This window comes from Chelon labrosus, assembly GCF_963514085.1.
Source record: "Chelon labrosus genome assembly, chromosome: 18".
Taxonomy (NCBI): Eukaryota; Metazoa; Chordata; class Actinopteri; order Mugiliformes; family Mugilidae; genus Chelon; species Chelon labrosus.
Genome location: NC_140351.1, coordinates 20513068 through 20533660, shown reverse-complemented (window position 1 = coordinate 20533660; position 20593 = coordinate 20513068). Strand labels below are relative to the sequence as shown.

At 40.2% G+C, this 20593-nt stretch overlaps 3 protein-coding genes across 4 annotated transcripts in view; all 3 read right to left on the bottom strand.

Annotated features, from left to right (window-relative positions):
- The window catches only part of stau2 (staufen double-stranded RNA binding protein 2), a 91349-nt gene extending 85111 nt beyond the window's left edge, over positions 1 to 6238 (bottom strand). Inside the window, exons 1-5 of one of the 2 annotated variants that reach the window (XM_084566477.1) lie at positions 5944 to 6238; positions 4080 to 4287; positions 2894 to 3024; positions 2241 to 2400; positions 32 to 167 (exon numbers count right to left, since the gene is read on the bottom strand). In XM_084566477.1, the coding sequence (XP_084422603.1) occupies positions 32 to 167; positions 2241 to 2400; positions 2894 to 3024; positions 4080 to 4278 (626 nt within the window). In that variant the 5' untranslated portion in view covers positions 4279 to 4287; positions 5944 to 6238. The remainder of the gene's footprint in view (positions 1 to 31; positions 168 to 2240; positions 2401 to 2893; positions 3025 to 4079; positions 4288 to 5943) is intronic. The other variant, XM_084566478.1, reaches the window with a different exon arrangement.
- A 1213-nt stretch (positions 6239 to 7451) lies between these two features.
- Positions 7452 to 16254, bottom strand: ube2wb (ubiquitin conjugating enzyme E2 Wb). The gene is made up of 6 exons (XM_084566383.1): positions 16236 to 16254; positions 15347 to 15438; positions 12349 to 12451; positions 9959 to 10114; positions 9796 to 9871; positions 7452 to 9703 (listed from the first exon to the last, which is right to left on the bottom strand). Exons 1-6 carry the CDS (start codon positions 16248 to 16250, stop codon positions 9690 to 9692), a joined length of 456 nt encoding a protein of 151 aa, XP_084422509.1. The 5' UTR covers positions 16251 to 16254; the 3' UTR covers positions 7452 to 9689.
- A 1526-nt stretch (positions 16255 to 17780) lies between these two features.
- eloca (elongin C paralog a) lies at positions 17781 to 19988 on the bottom strand. The gene is made up of 4 exons (XM_084565666.1): positions 19877 to 19988; positions 19333 to 19360; positions 18999 to 19142; positions 17781 to 18207 (listed from the first exon to the last, which is right to left on the bottom strand). The coding sequence occupies exons 2-4, from the start codon at positions 19334 to 19336 to the stop codon at positions 18017 to 18019; spliced, it is 339 nt and encodes a 112-aa protein (XP_084421792.1). The 5' UTR covers positions 19337 to 19360; positions 19877 to 19988; the 3' UTR covers positions 17781 to 18016.
- Positions 19989 to 20593: the final 605 nt, after the last annotated feature.

Here is a 20593-nt window from a genome sequence, read left to right as displayed (position 1 = left end):
AGCTGCATGAGTTGCATTTAAATGTACTTACCTTTGGTTAAACATCCCTCTGAAGTTGTAATTAGCTCTGTAATTGGGCATGGGCTTGGGATCCAAAGGCCTGTAGATAGCAGGCTCCCCTCTCTTCATAGCCAGACCATTCAGCTCCACTGTGGGTGTTATACTGCCTGTGTATTATGGAAATAAAACAGAAATATTCAAGAAAACTTGCTAATGAACATGAATTGTGAGTCGCTAACATAATCTTGCTTTCAGTAAATAAAATTCAAATCAACTGAAAATCACTGACATGGTCTCCAAATAGATCAGGACAGACTGCATGAAGCCCTATTGTGTGCCCTTTAATTACCTACACCACATTAAAAAAAAATAAAAATGAAAAGAAAAAAAAAAAAAAACGTCTGCAGTCTGCCTAAAAATTCTTACCTGCCATGCATGCACCACTAATCCCACAGCTCCCCACTGGTATTGCATAACCTATCACAGGACTTTTTTAATCTCATTAAGAGCTGGCTATGGGGCCTTTCACGCCAACAATACCACAGAGGGTAGGAATGGAAAGACAAAGCTAGTGGTATTATCATAATTATCATCATTATTAATAATATTGGATAAGGATAAAACATAAGCTTGACCTGAGGATTTATTCAGAAGGTCTGATCACTGATTATTTAAATACATCCAATGAATCGAGAGTTACGGCTCGAAGTGAGACTCCTTCAGGTTAAAACAATAAATATAGAAACACTCCATTAATGATATAGGCGTCACAGTGCTTTGTCGTGATAGCAGCATCAGCACTCTGCTTTACGGTTATAAACAAAGACAAGATAATCCTTTAATTTATCCCACAGTGGGTTAGAATCCTGCACAACTCACTCCGTGACTTTTGAGCCCTTCACACCTCCTTCCAATTCCATATACTGCGTTTCAACACTGCTTAGCTGTATAAATAAATGAACAGAAAAAAGGCACTCATCCAAAAACGAAGATATGATTTTACAAGATACCAGCATCGGGCAGGGTGAGTTACTCAACTGATATGCATGGACTTTACGCTCAAGCTAAAATGCCCTGCATATAAAAACACGCTGACATGAACAGGAGAACTGCTTCTAAATCGTTTTTACATCAGCTGCAACAGAATTAAACTGATATAGTTTAGAAGGTTTTAGTTTTCCCCTTGTACCACTCAGTATAAGTGAAAGGGGAATTTGACACAGTAGCTAAAAATCTTATATTTTAAATTGGATCTTTAAAAAGGTTTTAGAACGGTGTATTTTGGTTTAAAACGTAATCTTACATCTAACTACTCAGATTAATAAACGCGCAGACTTTGCACTGATTTGTGTTTGCATATGTCAACACAACACTGAAAGCTGGGGCTTCACATTAATTCAGATAAAGTGTGAAAAGACGGAGCACTGTTGATTTGTGGGACCAGGAAAGACAGACGTGTGATCGAGTCTCCATTTGGACACCCGGACACCGACTTCAAACACTGAAGACCTATCCTTTAACAGTGTTCTGTTCAAGCGTAATGACAGAGTGTACAGCTCCAGGACCTAAAGCTGTAGTAGCTCAGCCATCATTCAGCTCATTTCTGGTACCTCTGCCATTCTTTGTGTAAAAACAAATGAAATAAATAAAAGTCTTGTTAACCGGGCTCACGGTGCAGAAGATTTCCTTCTGTCACGCAGACAGCGCTACATGTGAGTAGCTCATAACAGTTTATGTCAAAAATATATGTTTTAAAACTGTTTATAAACCACACAAGGGGAGCTCCATCGCTTTTGCGTCACGTCCCAAACCGAATGAGGTCTGTGCTTTCAGCTGTAAAACCTAACCCAAACAACCAACCTTAAAAGTAGGAACTAAAACAGGAACAAAGAAAATGTGTATCTTGAGAGGGAATATCCCATTAGTAACACCAGAGCCAAAATGTTCTGCTTTCTAAAATATTGAAGTCGTGCTGACATCCTTAAAGCAAATGTGAAAAGAGCCCATTAACCCTGCATGGTATCTACTTTTGGTTGTTGCACCTGCTGCACAATAATAAAAGTATTAACCATTAATTTGACGGAGATTAGTATATTTTTTTTCTTGAATTATTCCAGCTGGCTAAACACCACCCTGCACTGGGAATAACGAACAAGAATCAACAACACACTACTCAATTCACTGTGCCTCACTTGAATGAGCCTTTTTTTTTTATTTAATGAATGTTGTTGTTGCATTACCTGGGTTGCTGTTGATGTCAACTTTGGGGGAGCGGGGCGCTGGCCTGGGAAGGACGCTCTCAGCCAGTGCTTTGGCAGCTGTGGAGTGCTGGGCCTTTTTGATGCTGGTGCCCTCTGCCTCCCACACCTGCTCCCCAAGAGTCAGCTGCACCGTAAAGATCTGGAACAGTGACACCCAGAGTGGGAGACGTTACCTGGCAGTGGTTATATCTTTACCAACATCCCTCCAGAGCCTTTATGGCGGGAGTCAGCAATAATTTCGCAAAAAAAAATGATAATAACTAAGCATACACCGATCAGGCATAACATTATGACCACCCTCCTAATATTGTGTAGGTCTCCCTTGTGCCTCCAAAACAGTTGTGACTCATCTGAATATGGACATGGGCTTTCTGAGGGTGTCCTGTGGTGTCTGGCAACAGAATGTTGTTAGTGCGGGCCTTTGGGGTGGGGGTGCCTGGTCTAGTCTAGGTGGGTGCTACGTAACATCCACACGAATGACAGGTCCAAAAGTTTCCCAGCAGAACATTGTACTGTCACAAGATGGTCAATGTTATTTACTTCAACTGTCTGTGGTCATAATGTTGTGGCTGATCTGTTTAAAATCAACAAAAAAGCACACTATCCTAAGATGCCAAGTCCCAGCTCCTCACCTTAGCGTGTGCAGGACCTCTCTCATTGAGGAGCTTGTACTGTGGTTGGATCCTGTTGAAACGGGCTAACTCATTCACCAGACACATTGGAGTTTTCTCTTTAGGGTTTGCCATGTTCTCCTGGGGCGGGCCTAGAGCACATCACAGGAGGACAGGACACACTGAGCAGCACGCTAACAGAACCAGTGACAGAACTATACGCATGGATCATTACCGTGTCTTAACATAATGAATATGCATCATTGGAGAACATATGTAATTGAGTCATCTCCAAAACAGACACAATTCAGCAAACAAACCACTTAATAATCAAAGCAGCTGATTGAGAGGAGAGACGCGAGTGTGTATGCTTTTCCCCTTCAGCAGATGTGCAGGGGCTCAGGTGTGTTTTGATCATCCAGAATGAAGCGACTGGGTCTTACACACTAATTGACATTTACGACTAACGAATGTTATGAGATATCAAGTGTGTAACAGGTTCACAACACTGTGGAGCAAGCACCTGCACAAAAACGCTTGTGAATTTAGGTTAAGTTCAATAAGGGGTGAAGAGATCAGCCTCTTTATTACAGAACTGCAAATACCACACAAACAAGCACAGCTGTGATCTTGAGAGGGGACGTCCGTTTTTATATTCGTTTAAACTATTTTTGGAGCCTTCTGTGTTTGTTCTGATGTGATTTTTTACATCCTGACCACAGTGAGGAATGCAGAGGCACAGATTTGTATTTGCATATGTGTAACGCCGACTGCTGGAGCCGACATTTATTCAAACAAACCGTGAAATGCATTGGTGAACAGACGGAGGGTTGTAGAATTTGTCTCTTATCACTTACACGGAAAGTGCATTAGGGACCAGTAAAAACAGATGGAGTGATTACTGCAAGCTGTCTGAGTCTTCATATGGGCATCAGGCGGCTGTTTAAAGACAGGTGTTAAAAAAAAAAAAAAAAAACGCAAATCTATCCTTTAACTACAGCTCTGATTCCAGTCAAACCTGAGTTTTTTTTATGGCTTGAATAAATATCAGCATATCTTTTTCATACAATCTACAGTATGTCAACTGTGGTTGTACAATTTTCGCACAATAACTGTACCATGGTTGGTAACTCTCCCTTAAATCACGTGATAATTACAAATTACAGATACTGCCCCGCGAACAGAAACTACTGTGTCGGTGATCTACCTGGCGATGTGGCAGACACAGGGGCGTCCCCATATCCGACTGCAGGAGCAGGGCAGGCGGGTGTGGGGGCCGGGCCTGTGCCGTTGACGGAGGGCTGCAGACCCAGGGCTCCTGGGCTGGCCATGGCCGTCGGGGAAACTCCGGGTGAAAGGCCAGGACCAGCCAAGGGTGCTGAGGTCTGTACTTTCACTTGAGCCATGCTCTATTCCTGAAACGAGACCGCGGTTAACACCTTGCAAGACAGTAATACAGCGAAGTCATTTTACAAAAAGGCAGTTAAAAAAAAAATTAAGCACGTGCTCATGTATCAACACATGTATGTTTAAGATACACACCACATTTCGCTCAATTTAAAGGGTCTTTACTGTCATTTGACGGATTTCTGCATGCCAAGCCTCGAGAGCAGACTTTAAAAGGAGCAGCGCTAGGCCTATCTCACATTCTGATCCAGTGGCAGCTAATACACCCAGACAATGAACCTTTATTTGAAGGAGCTTTGCTCGTGTTACTGCAGCCAAACTCTCCGGAAAAAGAAGGAATCCTGTGATAGCAGGCCGAACAAGGCAATGTGCGTTCAATCGCACTAACACACACGCACACTAAAGAGAGGCAAACAGGCCTATAGAACAGTCAGCGGAGGTTAACATTAACAGAAAGGCAGCAAAGCACATCTCCTTTATCATTTTCGGAATGCATGCAGTATTTTCTTGATGCCGATTCAACACAGGGGAAATTCAATACGCTACGCTTTGGGAAACACAATACGCTGCCATGAGTTTTTCATGAAGATTGAGTAGATAATTGTAAAAACTCAATTAAGAAGGTACAAAATGTATCACGACACCTTGCCAAAAACAGCCCCATCACTGGTTCACATTAATATGTGGCAAGCACTGAGGGGAAATGAGAGAAACGATTTCCCCCTCAGAGGTCAGAGCGAAAGGTTAGACCCAGAGCCGAAGCCCTGGAGTGCGGAGAAACATACTGTACTTCAAACCTGGAACATTCAGGTGATGGACAACGGCGCCCAAGATCAGTGTGTCTTTCTCTTGGTAACATGTCAAACACAGACAGGTTTCAGATCCGGACAGGACTATGGAGGCAGCTGATTTCAGATTCATGATCACAGGTGTCCATTGAGGTTAGGGGCATGGTGTTGCACCAGTGTAAACAACAGTGCAGATTCCGTTTGCATAAAGCAAATGACACCGACTGTATACACAAGATCAAATGCCTGTTTAACGTAAGCAGCTGAATGGGATCCAGTTTTCCTGTTTATATCGTCGGTGCATCCTGCGTGAGGTTCTCGGGGTCACAGTCTCTCTTGCTTCGCTCACGCTGCCTCACAGTAGCATGCATCAACACCGTCAAACAGCAAGATTTGTGCATGTCTGTCCTTGGCAGCAGGTTGAATATAGACGTGGTGTAACGTTAGGGTCGGCTGGCAGAGCTACAGGGCTGTCTGCAACCCCCTGAACCTACACTACAGCTCCGACTGTGCCCAGCTTAGCAGGAAGCTAACGCTACCAGCAAGAAAACGGTGTCTCCTCCGAATGTCAGCTGCTAAAAACACGCCAACAGAATGGGCAAGCGTGCATGCTGGCGTGAACGAGTCACTGAGATTCCCCCCGGTGAATATTTACTATCTAGCCCCCTCCAGTTACGCTAGTTTAGCCGGTTGAAGCTCATCATGGCTGATCGGCCGAGCACCCCTCTTGCTAGCATCTCCATACCGCCCCATCCTCCACGAAAGTCTGGGGGATTTCAGCCTAGCCTAACATCACATACAGGCTGGCGACAGCGTGACCAATGACCCAGAGACTATCCGACAACAAAGGGACAAATATTTTAGGGTATTTTTTACCTTTGTCCAGGGCCAGACCCCAGTTACACCTCCAACATTGGCAAACACTAAAGAGAACTGGATGGAAGAGGGAACAGACCACGTTATTTGTCTGGGTAAAAAAATTAAAACACGTTTTGTTAGCGACAAACCGTTTGGTATTTCCATACGCCGTGTGTAAAGTTTGTGTTTTAATCGTTTTTATCAGTGTCAAATGTCGCGTATCGAAAACCCACCATCATTAGAGTGTGAAGTGACTCTTGAATGAGTCGGACACCCCCGCCGCGATACGAATGGTTCAGCCCTGGCTTGCTTCCTCACAGGCTACAGTGTAACTTTGATTGAGCACCATTTACTTACCTTTTCTAAATAGTTTTCTGCACATAGTACTATTATTTTATCATCTATTTGCTAATAAAAAAACTGAGCTGCGCATTTTACAAGACCATGCATTAGTGAAAGGAATACATAGTTGCAATAGAATACCGTCACCATTCAAAATTAGAAAGTTAATTATAAAGCTTAAGAGCAATTCTGCAATTCTTCCCTCCATGAAATATATGAGAATTCATAAAAGGGCACTCCCTTTGGAGCTTCTGCTCAAGGGCTCATCAGTAGGAGGATTACGAAAAATCGTGCAGAGCAGATGAGTGACGAGCATCTCAAAAACCACCAAACCTCAGGGTCGAGCTCACTGTGGAAGAATATAGTGGAAGTGAAGTGGTGACAAGTGGAGATAAATCTGGGGACCTACATATTTGGTTTTTTTAGGTAACCACAAGCCAAAAGATTTGACAGATACTGGTACTACTAGCGTTGTAGCCAATAGAGGGCGCCATTACACCACTTTTTCATGTGCTATTGTGGTGGGCGTTTTCACAGGAAACACATGTATGCTCATAAGGACTTAACACAACACTTGCATGGTTTGTTTTGTACAGTAAAGCATGGGAAATTATAAAGAACATAAACCGCTTTGCCTGAAATTTGATTAAACAATGAAAAGGTTCTCAAAAGTTTCCCAAGTAAAGAATATTTCTTTCTAACCTGACCGGCAGAACATATTCACTACACAAAATTAAAAGAATTTGAAAGAATTTTTGATCCAACCAAAGAACTAGTGTACTTGTAGACAAATGATATTTCTGAAATCTGCCTTTTGTGTGTGTGTGTGTGTGTGTTTTTTTAAGTTGCAACACAAGCAACTGCGTACTAAATTCGAGGAAATGATCACCCAAGTGTGGCTGAGCATAGTCTTAATCACATTTTTCTGTTTCACACTATTTTTGCTTCAGCATATTTGTGGATACCTGTGGCAAACATCATGTAATTCCGCAAATTTTTGTCCTTCACTATTTGTAGACAGACTACATTCCACACTTTGGAAATATTTGATAAAGTCCAAGTTTATCCAGTGAGTCACCAGCACACATCCATTTTGAGCCCGTCACCTTCTTCCTCTTAGAGTGAGTATTTATGGCAGCATGAAAAGCAGAAACAGACATAAGCACACACTCTGCAAACCAAGGTTGAATAAAAGTGAATCTTTGCTTTTATTATTGATTATGAAAATGAACAGGCACCTATTACATGGAGCTTGCACATCCCAGAACAAAAATTTTAAAATATAAATAACACACCCTCATTAGTGTTGATCACTCACAACAACCTGCAAGCTAAGAGTTCAAACCACATCGAAAAGGGAAAAAAGCAACCTAAGGAGAAAGAAAAGAAAAAAAAAAAGTCGCATCCAAACTTGTGTGACATATTCACGCGCAAGTTTTTCAAATCTCCACTGATCTACTGCCCACTGCCTGAAGGCCTTTTGTCTCCATCGTGACTGCATTTACACAATAGTCCTATCGTCTTTCTCACAGCACGGTAACAGCCGACAAGACCCATTACAATGAAGCTAAAATAAAATAAAAAAAAAAATAAAAAATCATTGGTTAAATAGATGTTTTTAAGTTAACAATATAGGTTGTTTTTGTTTTGTTTTTGAGATAGCGGTGTGCTGTGGTAATCTCCTCTACAGTATAGAGCATCATCACATTCACTCATGTTCATTCAAGAAACTAGACCCTGGAAAAAGTAAATACAAACAACCCAAAATGGAAAAAATTCAAGTATCTCTGACTGGATGGCAATAAACGTTTCTTTAGGAATGGAGTGATTACAGCATCTGGAGGTTGAGCTTTTTAACATCCATTCAACAGATCATTACCAAGTTATGGAAAGACTAAAAGTTGCCACAATGTTTGATGCCAATTACAAAAAGTAGGGTTTAAAACTGCATGCAACCCCACTGTAAAACTACTACTTTTAACTGTTTGTTGCAGACTGTACATATCCTAATTAGCAAAAAAGATGCAGACTACTCTTCCAAGGAAATAAAGCACTCCTATAACCATTCTGCTATAAAGTAAATGCATCATCCGCTAAGTTCTTTCAATAAAGACTTATATACAAGTTTCAGACATGTTACAAGTTTACAACATAACAGTCTCTTTTGGTGAAAATATAGTTAAATTCAAAATATCTGATAGGTATCTTTTTAGAGGTGATCTCTTCATTGAAAAAAGTACCTGAGCCAAAACTCTGACCAGGGGGAATCACAAAAGCCTCGTCTCTACAACTTCTAGAAAGACTGTCTTTTTTCGTCATTCGTTGCCATTCTGGAGATCAAACGAAGGTTTAAATTAAATAACAAATACAAAAAAAAAAGAAAGAATAAAAAAAAAAGCACACTGACCCATCGAAACAACCCCAGCCCCCCTTTTCAAAGTATCAGCTAGTTGAAAAACCGTACAAAAAAGACATTTAAAGTCAAACATTTTAGATTAAAGCATGAAATAAAATAAAAGTATCATACAAATAAAAATGGATCGTGTGACAATGTTCTCTCACAGACATTCTTTAAATGGAAGAGAGGCTGCTGCACATCTTAAAGGCTGGACTAGTGAACAGTGCGGGAGTTCAGCCCAACTTTATGAGGAGATGTACACTGAGGTCATTGGATGACTACGAGATGTATCGTCTAATCTGTTCTATTCCCATCTGTACCGACATTCTGTTCGACGGCAGGAAGAACCGCAACCGGGAGTTGGAAGATGAAGAAAACCGCGTGTATCTTGATACAGTGGTTACAAACTTAAACCTGACGAGTAAGTAGAGGACTGCTTACAGTACATCTGCAAGTTGGGAATACCGTTCTAATAGTGCCTTTTTTAAACTAGATACTTTCACAGTGCATATGATAACAATAAAAGTAATAAAAAATAAAATAAAATAAAAAACGGATGAAGCATTTTCTTGGGGTTTTGATGATCAGATCCCTTCCAGAAGACAATTAAACATTTGGATTTCTCTTTTCAGGCCCAAGCATGCATCCATCAGTTATTATTGCACAACACAAGGACCTTAAAATGCACCCACACACAAACAAAAAAGTAACAAGAATAATCTTAAAACAGGAATCATAATTATCTCACTACAAATCTGCGTTTCTTGCTCGCTGCATTACCACCTTTTCTCGTCAAAAAACGATCCATCTTGGGTGCATCTATCCGTCATTTTCAATTTTTCTATATTACAACCAACTAAAACATGCAGCCAACCGCCCATGAGGGAAATGCAGTCAAGAGCCTCCAGCGCGTGGTGTCCATTGTTCCAGTCAAAGGTCAGAGTTCAAAGACTGAATGATTAAAAAGTGCTTTACGTAGGTCAGTAGGACTTCTGTCTTCTACGATTATTACAAAGTTTGTACATTAGCATGTATCATCTGTGGAGGCAAGACAAAAATCATTGAAATTACAACACAAGCAACTGCTTTAATTGCGTCCCAAAGAACAGTTTACGGTTAAAAATACTCACCGTGATACCACCATTTTGTTTTCTTTGGATTTTTGTTACACGTTCTTACATAAAAGGAGTTATCAGGCGGTCGTCTCTGCAGAAAAAATGTAGAATAAAAAAAAAACTATTAGACTTTGAATTTAACAAGCAGTATTTACATGAACTAATGTACAAGCATTACCTTTTCTTTGCAGCTGGACAACATGCTGATAATGCTAAGACAAACTGATTGCACTGAGAGGGCTGGCGACCAATCTTCCGTTAGAATAGACAGACAGATGTGACCGTTGCTATACACATGTGGGTGGACAGGTATATTCTCTCCTGTGAACATTACCTGCACAGGTGAAACAACAACAGATAAATCAGCGTTCATTAAGACAATTCAATCGACAAGAAAGAATGAAAGAAGTCCGCAAAGGTGGTAGCGATTTAATGCTTCTAAGACAAGATGAACTTCAATCAATTTTTGTGGTAAAAGACACAAGCCCATGTCTGGAAAAAGTTAGGATTTTTGTCATTAATGACAGCAAATAATGAGACTTGCTGTATAAGCTCAGGCTTAGTCCTCTACAGCAACATGAGGCTCTGGGATTAGGACAGAGGGGGCCAGGATGGGGTGAGAGAGGAGAAGGGAGAATAGAGTCAGAGGGATGTTTTATGAAAAAAAAAGTTCTATAAAAAGAACTGGGGAATATCAGCCATTAGAATGGCACAAGAGCGAGGACTAAATGAGAAGATACAGGAAGTGTGAGAAGAAAGGATCTCAAGATTGACGTGCTTAAGCAGGATGAAGGGGTGAGTGGGTAAAGAGCCAACAATGGGCTGAGGCAGTCACTAGAATGGGCCTCACAGGAGAGTGCAGGCTCCCCATTAGGGGACTGGAGGGGGTGACAGGACGAGTGTTACAGATAGGAACAGAAAGCAAAGCTTGCACTATGCTCACAACATAAAGACAGACAAAAGCCCTTTGCTTGCAAAAACTTAAAATATTTCCTGAGGCGCCTGATATTCACAGAGCTCTGCTGCCCGAGCAGTAAACTCTTAATCTATATGTTTTTCTGTTTCAGTATGTTCTCATTATATCCTGCTTTCTAGTACTTTTGTTGATAGATGCAAAACATAAGTTCAAATAGCTTTGTTTTTGCAAGTTAGACCTTGCCAAATTTATTTCAGCTTTGTATCGTTTAAAACTGATTAATTTGGTCATTTCTACCAGAAAATGTAAACATTTTTCATGCTCCAACTACTCAACTGTGATGAGTTTCTGCTTGTGCTAATATTTCTAATTCCTCTATCTCTGCAAAGTGAGCATCTTATGACCAGATATCTGGAAATGTTAAGTGGTGTATCAAGAAACGGAAATTGGCACATTTCACTTCTTTTCTGACATATTACTGACTAAATAAATTATAGATTAATCAAAACATAGTCAGCAGATTAATCAATAACAGAGACAACCAGAGTGTCAGAGGCCAGAGCTGCAACTGTGGGCAGCATTTCTCATTAATTGGTAATGTTTAGCCGACTAAACCGTGTTCACTATACATTCTAGGTAAACTATCCAGACATCAGGCAGGACTTAACGCCATAAAACTGGTTCTTCAGTTCTTATGAATTGCACAAAATTAGAACAAAATAAGTTGCACTGATTGGGCACAGTATGGCAAACAAAACAAACTCCTATAGCGCCATGTTTTGGGTGTAAATCTGCATGTTTTGGATTTAACAGTGGACCTGTATGACAAGGCACTGCACAAACAGAAACTGTTTGAATAGGCCGCTGGTCGTACTGTTTTCTTTTTTTCACGACAATGACAGCCTTCACTGTGAGAGGAGTATATGTTTGTTCAACACAGTATCACTCACACAAGCAGTAAAGCGCTACAGCAGTTGAACTTACTCTGAAGATCCCAAGAGGAGTACAGCAGCAGACAACTCTGACACGTCCATGCATGCTAGTTGAAAGTCTAGTGGCTAAGTAGCTCAGTTTATCCAATTTTCTCTACACTGACTCATTATCTATTTTTAGATGGTCAGGCTCCTGATGGGTAAAACAAGACTGTTGGGTTAAACTAATCCCATCAAACATGGCTTCAGTGGGACCTCTGTCCCGGTGTCTTTGCCAGTGTTTCCAGGCACCAGTGTTTCTAAGCCAAGATTCATTCCACTAATAACTCCAGAGCTGGAGTGTTTCATGTGATCATGGCAGATATCCGAACAGATTATGTAGAGGATTGTTTACACAGGTTTTCAGTTTTTGATTTAGTTTGGAAAGTGGGACCTCTGTACCTCTAAAGCAGTAGCTTATGTCTCATGAATGTCATGCTTTGATCAAAGACTGGAAGCTGGACGATAAGTCAGGACAGCAGAAACTACATCAAACCATACTCCAGGTCTGTTTCATTGATTAGCATCCAACAACCTTGCTTGCAGAAAAATACACTTTACAAAGACAAGACAGTAAATGACCTGAACTCGCATAGCACATAAGATAAAAAAAAAAAAAAAGTGCTTCACAATAACTCATTACCCTACACACACGCATACGATGATGGCAGCTGAGCTTACCTGAGGTGAATCAAAGGGATATCGACTACTAAATTTGAAAAGCAGCTGAAATTTCTCTCCTTCGTACAGTGTGCCGGGTGCTCCTTCCATATCTACAATCCACCTTTGAAAAAAATAAATAAAAAAGGCACAATATTAGAATGACAAAACAAAATGAATATGACATTACACGGCTCGTCTGAAGATAAACACCGGCGAGCAAACCACAGGCTGTAACTGAAGAGCTAAAACAAATGTTTATCTTTGACTACCGATCATGCTGGAAAAAGTTCCTGTTCACGGCCTCAAAGAGCACTCCCACTTCAAATCACAGATGTTCTTAATCGTTTCTGATCCGCTAGTTTCATTAGAGATACAGAGCATTTTGTATATTTAAGAGGGTTTCAGTTCAAACTGTATTACTAATGCAACCCTTTCTTCACACCCTTAAATCACCCATGCATCCAGCAGTTTAAGAAGACTGACCGAAATATGGGTGATTCACACTTTCCCAAATCCCATCACAGTGATTTTATTTTATTTTATTTTTTTAAACTTTATTAGAAAAAAAAAACAAGTATATACAAATAATGCAGATGTGCTCAACCACTGGTTATAAGGCAATGCAAAATTACAGATTTAGATAAATGAGGTAGGAGGTCATTCGGGACAAATCAACTACAATGAGAAATAATAATAAATAAAGTAAAAATATAAATAAAAAGATATACATTATTCTTCTTTAAACCACGTATCACATAATTTAAGAGTTTTTTCACTTTTTGTAGAGTTTGTACACCTTAAAGCTTTGATGTATTCTTTAAATTCACAAGTAAATCGTATGAAGTGGGGTGTTACTTTGGAAGTAACACCAGTCTTGGAAGAAGACTGACCAAAATATGGGTGATTCACACTTTCCCTGATCCCATCACAGTGACTAACTTCCTCCTGTTAAGTCTTGATATCACTTCCTTTCAGACACAAACCTCCTCTGTGCTTTGGGAGGAACTCATTTGGTTATGTTATACAAGCTTTATGGTTTCTAATATCCTCTGTGCCCTATCTTATGATTATGAAGTAGGTAGAGAACATTGACAGTTGTGGCTATGACTTCTAAACCAATGGTTAATAATGAGCTCTATGTTTTAGAGTAGCTCAGCTGGAGACAAGCATAGAAGCACATCTCATTATCATTAGAAAAAGAATCATACACAATGTGAGTTGCCGATTCGACAGTAAGTGTATAATCAAAAGCTTTTAGTATGACTCATCCCAGTGACATTCAATATTCAGCTGGGTTATGACAGCGGTTTAGAAATAATGTGATACTCTATTGATCTACAGGACAAAATCTATTTTCGGTCCTGTAGCCTGGCTACAGAACTCTGCTGACCGATCTGGTAGCAACTCAATCCTGCTCAGATGATGAGTCTTTGGGATGAAGGACAGTCCACCTGCACGATATTCTCATTAACACAGAGGATAAATGCAGCTTCACTGGCATCCTAATGAAATGTTTAAGTCCTGTGAAGAACTTTTACAGGGATTGTCTGCTCACAGTGAAAACCTAGAGGAGAAATAAAAGGGACACTAATGGCAGCATCACAATCTCTGACCTAATTTCTGAGGATGGAACACCGAAGCTGTGGCTGTTATCTGGGTTTTTATCCTTGTGTTTCCTTACAGCCAGTGATTATTTAGCCCGACATACAAGGTCAGTTTTCCTTAAAACTTCAGAAAGTGTCAGAATGGAGCTCTATTTCTCTCCAGAAAGCAAAGCACATAATGTCTGAGTTACATCTGATGCAACCCACCCTGAATGTAGCGGAGGACTCCAAGGACATTATGCTCAATGCACTCAAATTCCCCATAGTCCACTGATTATATGATCCAGTCAACAAAAATAACACGGAGCCATTTAGCAAGAGTGTGTGTGGGGGGGAGGACAAACTGAGTACATATACAAGAGACTGAAAGGTGTTTCAAAACAGCAATTTCTTTGTTAGCAATGGCTGAGTCATTGAGTGATCAAGCTAAGCCATCTGTACTATCACAGTCAACTAAAACACATTGTAATCTACTGAGGAGCACAGAGACAGTGTACTCAATGAACAAAAGCTAGAAAACTAAAAACATATTGTTCCCTTATCGCCGTTTCATGCACAGCCGTGTCCTAAGTGAGTTTTGTTTATTCAAGCTTAGATTAAGTTAAAGTTGGTGTCAAGCAGGAACAGAGTATTTACTTTACTTATTCCAGTCAGGATTCACATGATAACAAGGGCACTACTGTCAATCTCCAAAACAGAAAGCTAACCCAGGCTCCAAAGACTTCACAACGTCATGGTTGAACACAATGAGGCACACCCATACATACCACCTCAAACCTGGGATGCATAGTAGTCACAGAAGCCAGCTGAACTGGTTGGGAGACTTGTCAAACATGCATTCACTCTCAGATGATTGTTATCTAATGACAAAAATGCCATACACACAGGACAGACACTGTAACACATATTGCCCCTCTTAAACTGCTTAAGAAGATGGAAAGACATTAAGAGCAGCACAACAACCTACTTTCAAAGTCACGGTTGCGGCTGAAAATATCTGGGCGACAGCCAGAGATTCGTCTCCACTTACGCGACCACAACCCAGCTCAAGCTTAGTGCTCATGAGATGCAGTCTGACACAGCGACAGCACTCCTGGAGGCTTTAAGGGAAGACACCCCAGACAGAAAGGTCAGCTAAGCAGCCGACGTTTCCTTGCTACCCTATCCCGACTCCAGCATGCCAACCATTAAATATTTTATAAGGATGAATAGCGACACTGAACATTAGAGACACTCCACTGAAGGGCCAGTGTTGCCAGTCACTGGAATGACCCCAATTCCTTCTCAACACTCACTTCGTGTCTTACATCCCACAGGAACAGAAACCTGCGTGGCACAAGGCCTTCTCTCAGTAACGGAACATAACAGGAAACCAAAAGGTATATGCGAATCATGTGAAATAAAACACTTACTGTGTGATGGTGTTCTGTACACTTTTTTCGTTGAGCGTCATGCCTGGGGGTGGATCATTTTGCAGGGCTAATAATTCCTTTTGTAGCCTTTTCTGTTGGAGACAGTGTGATTGGGTACCACAGTCAAAAACACGCAGCATCACAAGAATATTTAACATAATAATAATAACAATAGTAATAACAATGAACAGGAAAAAATATATATATATTTAATTAATATGTCAAAAATTGTGTAAAATATAAATTGTGTTTTGGATGTATCGTTTAGCCTGTAAAAATAACGTCAAAACCAAACAAATTATTTTAGAAATAGGAGTTATAAGTAGACCAAAAAAAAAAGCTCATGATTTAATTAATACATGCCAATGACTTTTTTGACATTTTGACATTTTACTTCAATGTGAAAAGGAATGAGAAAACATTCGCCACAGCTATTTTCTGAAAGCGATGCACCTGTTCAGCTCAGGAGGAAACAGCAACTTCAATCTGCGCACTGTCTCGCTAGCTGCCTACAGTGAACGACGGCCAGGTCGCAGCTAACACAACAATATTACAATGAATTTCAGCTCAGAAAAGCACAGCCCACGCATTGTTATCCGTGTGTTTCTGCGACGAAAATACACGGCGAGTCATCTCCCTTCCAGGAAGCTAGTTTCTCTGCTAGCCCTGACTCGCTGTTGATGATGATGGGCTAGTTGTGTTGCTAGCAAAGACCAACCGCTAAACCCTGGACAGTTTGGGGACAAATGTCACCGCTTTTACGTTAACGTCATGGCCACTTTGAACACATAGGCGTACGCGAATGAAGTGGTAGACAAACTGCCGAGAAAGGCCAGGCTGGAGGTCGGGTAATTTGTAAATATGCGAACGCTGTCATTTGTATTCTTACCTGCATCGACGCCATGATGGAAACCCCCCTGCATCAGCGCACGGAGGAGGACTGTACGTCAGGGAGTCACGTGACCGGAGAAGTTGTTTTGACAGAAGAAAACAATCCCCACTGTCTCTCCGCCGTCACTGCAAAGGACACTTTTAGCAGCTTTACAGCACAATTTTACAAAGGATAAATTACGCACTCATTTTTGAATCCACTGAGTTCACGCAGGACATTAAAGTAAGTCAGTGACCTCGGCTAAAGAACGGCCGACCTGCTTCACATCCAGTCAAGTCAAATTTGGTCAATTTCTCATTTTGTCTTTTAGTTATTAAAATAGTATCAGCCTCAAAACCTCACTCTTACCTTCACGTATAACATTACCACACACACACACTGGTTATCCATATTGTCATAAAATTAGAAATGATTCTCAGATTTTGTTATAATCATACCTTTTATGATAACATCTGCTGTAAAAGCCCTGTTTTATTAAAACTAAAGGAACTCTCAGCTGTTGTCTCCCTGAAGCATTTAAACTTGACACATTCTCATTTCCAGTGTGAATGGTTGTCTGTCTCTCTGTGTTGGCCCTGCGATAGACTAGAGACCTGTCCAGGGTGTACCCAGCCTCTCGCTTGATGACAGCTGGGATAGGCTCCAATGAATGAATGAAGGAATGACATTCTCATTTCCCTTTGGGCGTTAATGTCAACCAGTCTGGAAAGTATATGAATTTCCCCGTGAAAGTTCAGAACATTTTATTCAGCCAGGTTGCCACTTGACCAAGCCTGCTAAGGTTTCCTGGAAAAAAAGAAAGGAAAAACTTCTTCTAAATGAGACGTCACCTGACACGGTTCAAACTAGAAGGAAGTCAGATATTAACTCAAAAGAAACCCTCATGTGTACATAAGGATGACATTGTCATGTACCAGCATGTAACCACATTAAACACTGCAGGTCATGTATGTGCAAAGCACCATTTATTCAGTGTTATAAGGTCATATCCTTTGGCTTACACTTGCAATTTAGCCATACTTGATTGAACATAAAGCCATTTTTCATTTTCTTCTGTGTAAACAAAAGAAGCATGCAGCTGAAAGAAATTGTACCCATACTTAGCTGCTGTTGGGATTATAGTATATCCACATTATTGGCAACCACATCATCTTAGAGAATCAGAAATTACTTGACTAATCAGTGCCTCACAGGAGCAGTTTGGACCAAGATAAAGTAGTTTGCTTACAGGTAGTACCACAGGTAGTACCACCAATACCACCAACTTTTGAGTTGAAAACCAATTTCAATAGTGTTTACAATGCAAACATCAGTAACACTGGTTAGCCACTTACAAATTACTGGGTACAAAATCATCTTTGCTTCTAAACACCTCTATCAGATGAGCATAACGATATATCCCCACTGTTATGTTGCACTTCAGATGTGCAAAACACTGAATAATGTATCTTAGTTCATACAGTTTCTCAGCCACTTGTCATTTAAGGTCATCCAAATATTTTGTACAGTCGTATTTAAGTTACGTGACCAAAATACACAAAACATTATGGAACAGCTTTATTGTGAAACTGGAGGGGGTAACATTTAATCACATTCTTGTTTTGCCATCTCTCTTTATTATATTAAAACGCAATTTTTAATGTAATTATAACAGAAAGGAGGTGGCAATAAAAAAACAAAAAACAAAAAACAAAACTTGTGTTTCATGTGACATCAATGGCAAAACAAGTTAAATATTTAAAAAAAAAAAATCTAAAAATGTTTTAAGCTTTGTAACTTTAGCAATCCAAAAAGTTTGCCGCCATGAGAAGTTCCAGCGCGATCTCCGGAGCAATAGGGAATTCGGGTATCTCTGTAGAGCTGTTGGTGTAACGGACCTTGTAGGTGAAATACATGCAGACCTTGGAAAGGACATGAGATGGAATCTCCCTGAAGTTCACTTCATTGGTTTCATTCTCAGCAAATTGTCCTGCAGACAGAAAGTCATAGAATGTATAAGCAGTTTAAACTTATTGCATACAGTTTTGTAGTCATACATTAAAAAAAAATAATACAGTGGAGGGAGCATAGTGCCACCAACTGGACAGGCAGAATTAACAATACCACCTTAATCCACATCAAGTGTTATAGCAGACTAAATCATGTACCAACAGAAATGAAAGTGAAATGAGACAACACAAATTTAAAGGAAACTCAGTAGAAAAACTGTCATAAAACTGATCACTTGTTTAATAAGTGGGAAGTTGCAATAGTTCAAGTGTTAGCAGAGGGCTTCTAATCTAGCCACAGTGCAATCTCTAAACGTCCAGAAAACAAAACAAACATTGAATTCACATTTAAGACAACTTTGTGTTGCTCAGTTACAGCTGGAGTATATTTGATTTTTACTGTATTACAGTAAAATCAGATCTAGTCAAATCTGAGCCGCGTAGTAGTAGTGTCATGTAGTGCACATTTATTTAATGTAGCTCAAGATCACTATTCTAACTGCATAAAAATCCCACAATAGTCTAGCAGCCTGGAAGAAAACACCGTAAATAGTTATTGCTCTTCACTGCCAAAAAGCAGAAGTAGTTGCTGAATATACCACAGTTAACCCAATACATTTGAGAAAAAACAAAACAAAAACTACTTTATGCGGAATTTGTGGATTACCATTAGAATCAATACTACTCTAGTTAAACATACAGTGTGCTCTAATTTTAAAATAAGGAAACTAAGACGGGTTTCTCTTTGATTGTGATTTTCCCCGATCCTCACCTGGCCCACTTAACATGGCTTTGATAGTCCCAGATGTCAAGGCGTGTTCTCTCTTCACAATGAATTCATGGCCATCTGAAGAGATCAGCTTCACATACATGGCATCTGGGCCCTCACAGCCACCGTAGGTTCTCTCCTCACCATCTGTGAAGCAGCGTAAATAGACAAATCCTAAACAGGTGCAAGTCAAATGCCTGAGTACTTCACACACAAGGTCTACAGGCCAACAGCTACGCCTACTCTGATGTTAAGACATTATGTTATGACACAGACTGTAAGGGATCTGAGGGTAGAGACAGATTGATGTATGGCGTTACGTCAGTATATCACTCACCCATCCTGCCCAGGAATTTCCGTTAATCCTGAAAAGGAACATTGAAACATAAAAACATCACTCGTATGAAACACTCTCAACTTAGTTAAGACACAAAGACCCCTAAGCATAAAATAATGTCAGATTGAGTGGTCAAAGACAATGTTTATGTTAAATAACTACACCGTGACTATGTTAATGTTAGTTAGGTCGGCCTTCGCTTTTGTTTTTGACAATCATCGCGTAATGTTAAACTAGATAATGTGCCAACCTGTTATGTACTACGGTAGCGATTGTCAAAGTAAATCTGAATACTTGCATTTGTAACTTCTTTGTGCAAATGTACACATGGACTGTGAAACATTTATGACACTATTAATTTTTTTAATGTGATTTCGTAGCAGTCAGCGTTAGCTAGATTTGGCTAGCGAGCTAACGCCTTTCCGTACGATCGATCGAAAAGAAAATTATCCTGTGTTCGCTACTTAAAAGTCATATCCGACGGTCAGTCCGAGGCACGATAACACAAAATAGCATGCGATCGATACAAAACAGTGTCTCTTACCTTCGTGTGGATGAATATGGAGCGGAGATTGTGTTTCAGCTAACGTTAGCCCAGACGTTAGCCAACAGAGTGTTGATACCCGGAAGCAGTTTTCACGAACACCCGTCCGCAATAAATTGGTTCCGGAGACGTCCTCTTGCGGAGATAAGCGGTCCGTTTTATTGTTTATTTCGCGTATTTGTGTCGATTTAAAAAAAATAAAATAAAAAATAAAAATTAACACATGTTTTCACGTATTCGTGTTCCCGAGGCGAAACTCCCTTGATATACAATAATATCTGATGTAATAAAAAATTCATGGGGAAAAAAAGAATAATTTGATCGGGATAATAACTGTTTGTCCCTCCGCTATTCTATATAAGTCAGTGTCTCTAAATAATGCATTTAATTAAGCGAGGTGCGTCAGAAATTTAAATATAAATTTTAATAAAGAGCTAAGATGACTAGTCAAATGTCCACCGCCTTACAGGCTATTGACCTGCCAATCCTTTAGGGGGCGCATGTGTTTAAAAAGTTAACCTCCCTGGCTGTCCCCTGTGGTTGTGATGAGTGAGAGCAGGTGCTGATTGGACATGACAGAGACATTTTGCAGGGCCATAAATCTGGATTCAAGAAAGAATGAGAGAGAGGGAGAGAGGAGAGAGAGGGTGAGAGAGGGAGAGACAGAGAGAGAGGGAGTCAATAAACGGTAACAGCTCACAAAGTCTTTTCTAACAG

What these genes read in the sequence shown, in the direction of transcription:
- ube2wb (XM_084566383.1), bottom strand. An exon ending in ATCCCTTTGATTCACCTCAG is followed by an intron (nt 10,115 to 12,348) that starts GTAAGCTCAGCT and finishes TCACCTGTGCAG; the next exon opens with GTAATGTTCACAGGAGAGAA. An exon ending in TGTCCAGCTGCAAAGAAAAG is followed by an intron (nt 9,872 to 9,958) that starts GTAATGCTTGTA and finishes TTTTTTCTGCAG; the next exon opens with AGACGACCGCCTGATAACTC.
- eloca (XM_084565666.1), bottom strand. An exon ending in AGCCATGTTAAGTGGGCCAG is followed by an intron (nt 18,208 to 18,998) that starts GTGAGGATCGGG and finishes TTCTGTCTGCAG; the next exon opens with GACAATTTGCTGAGAATGAA.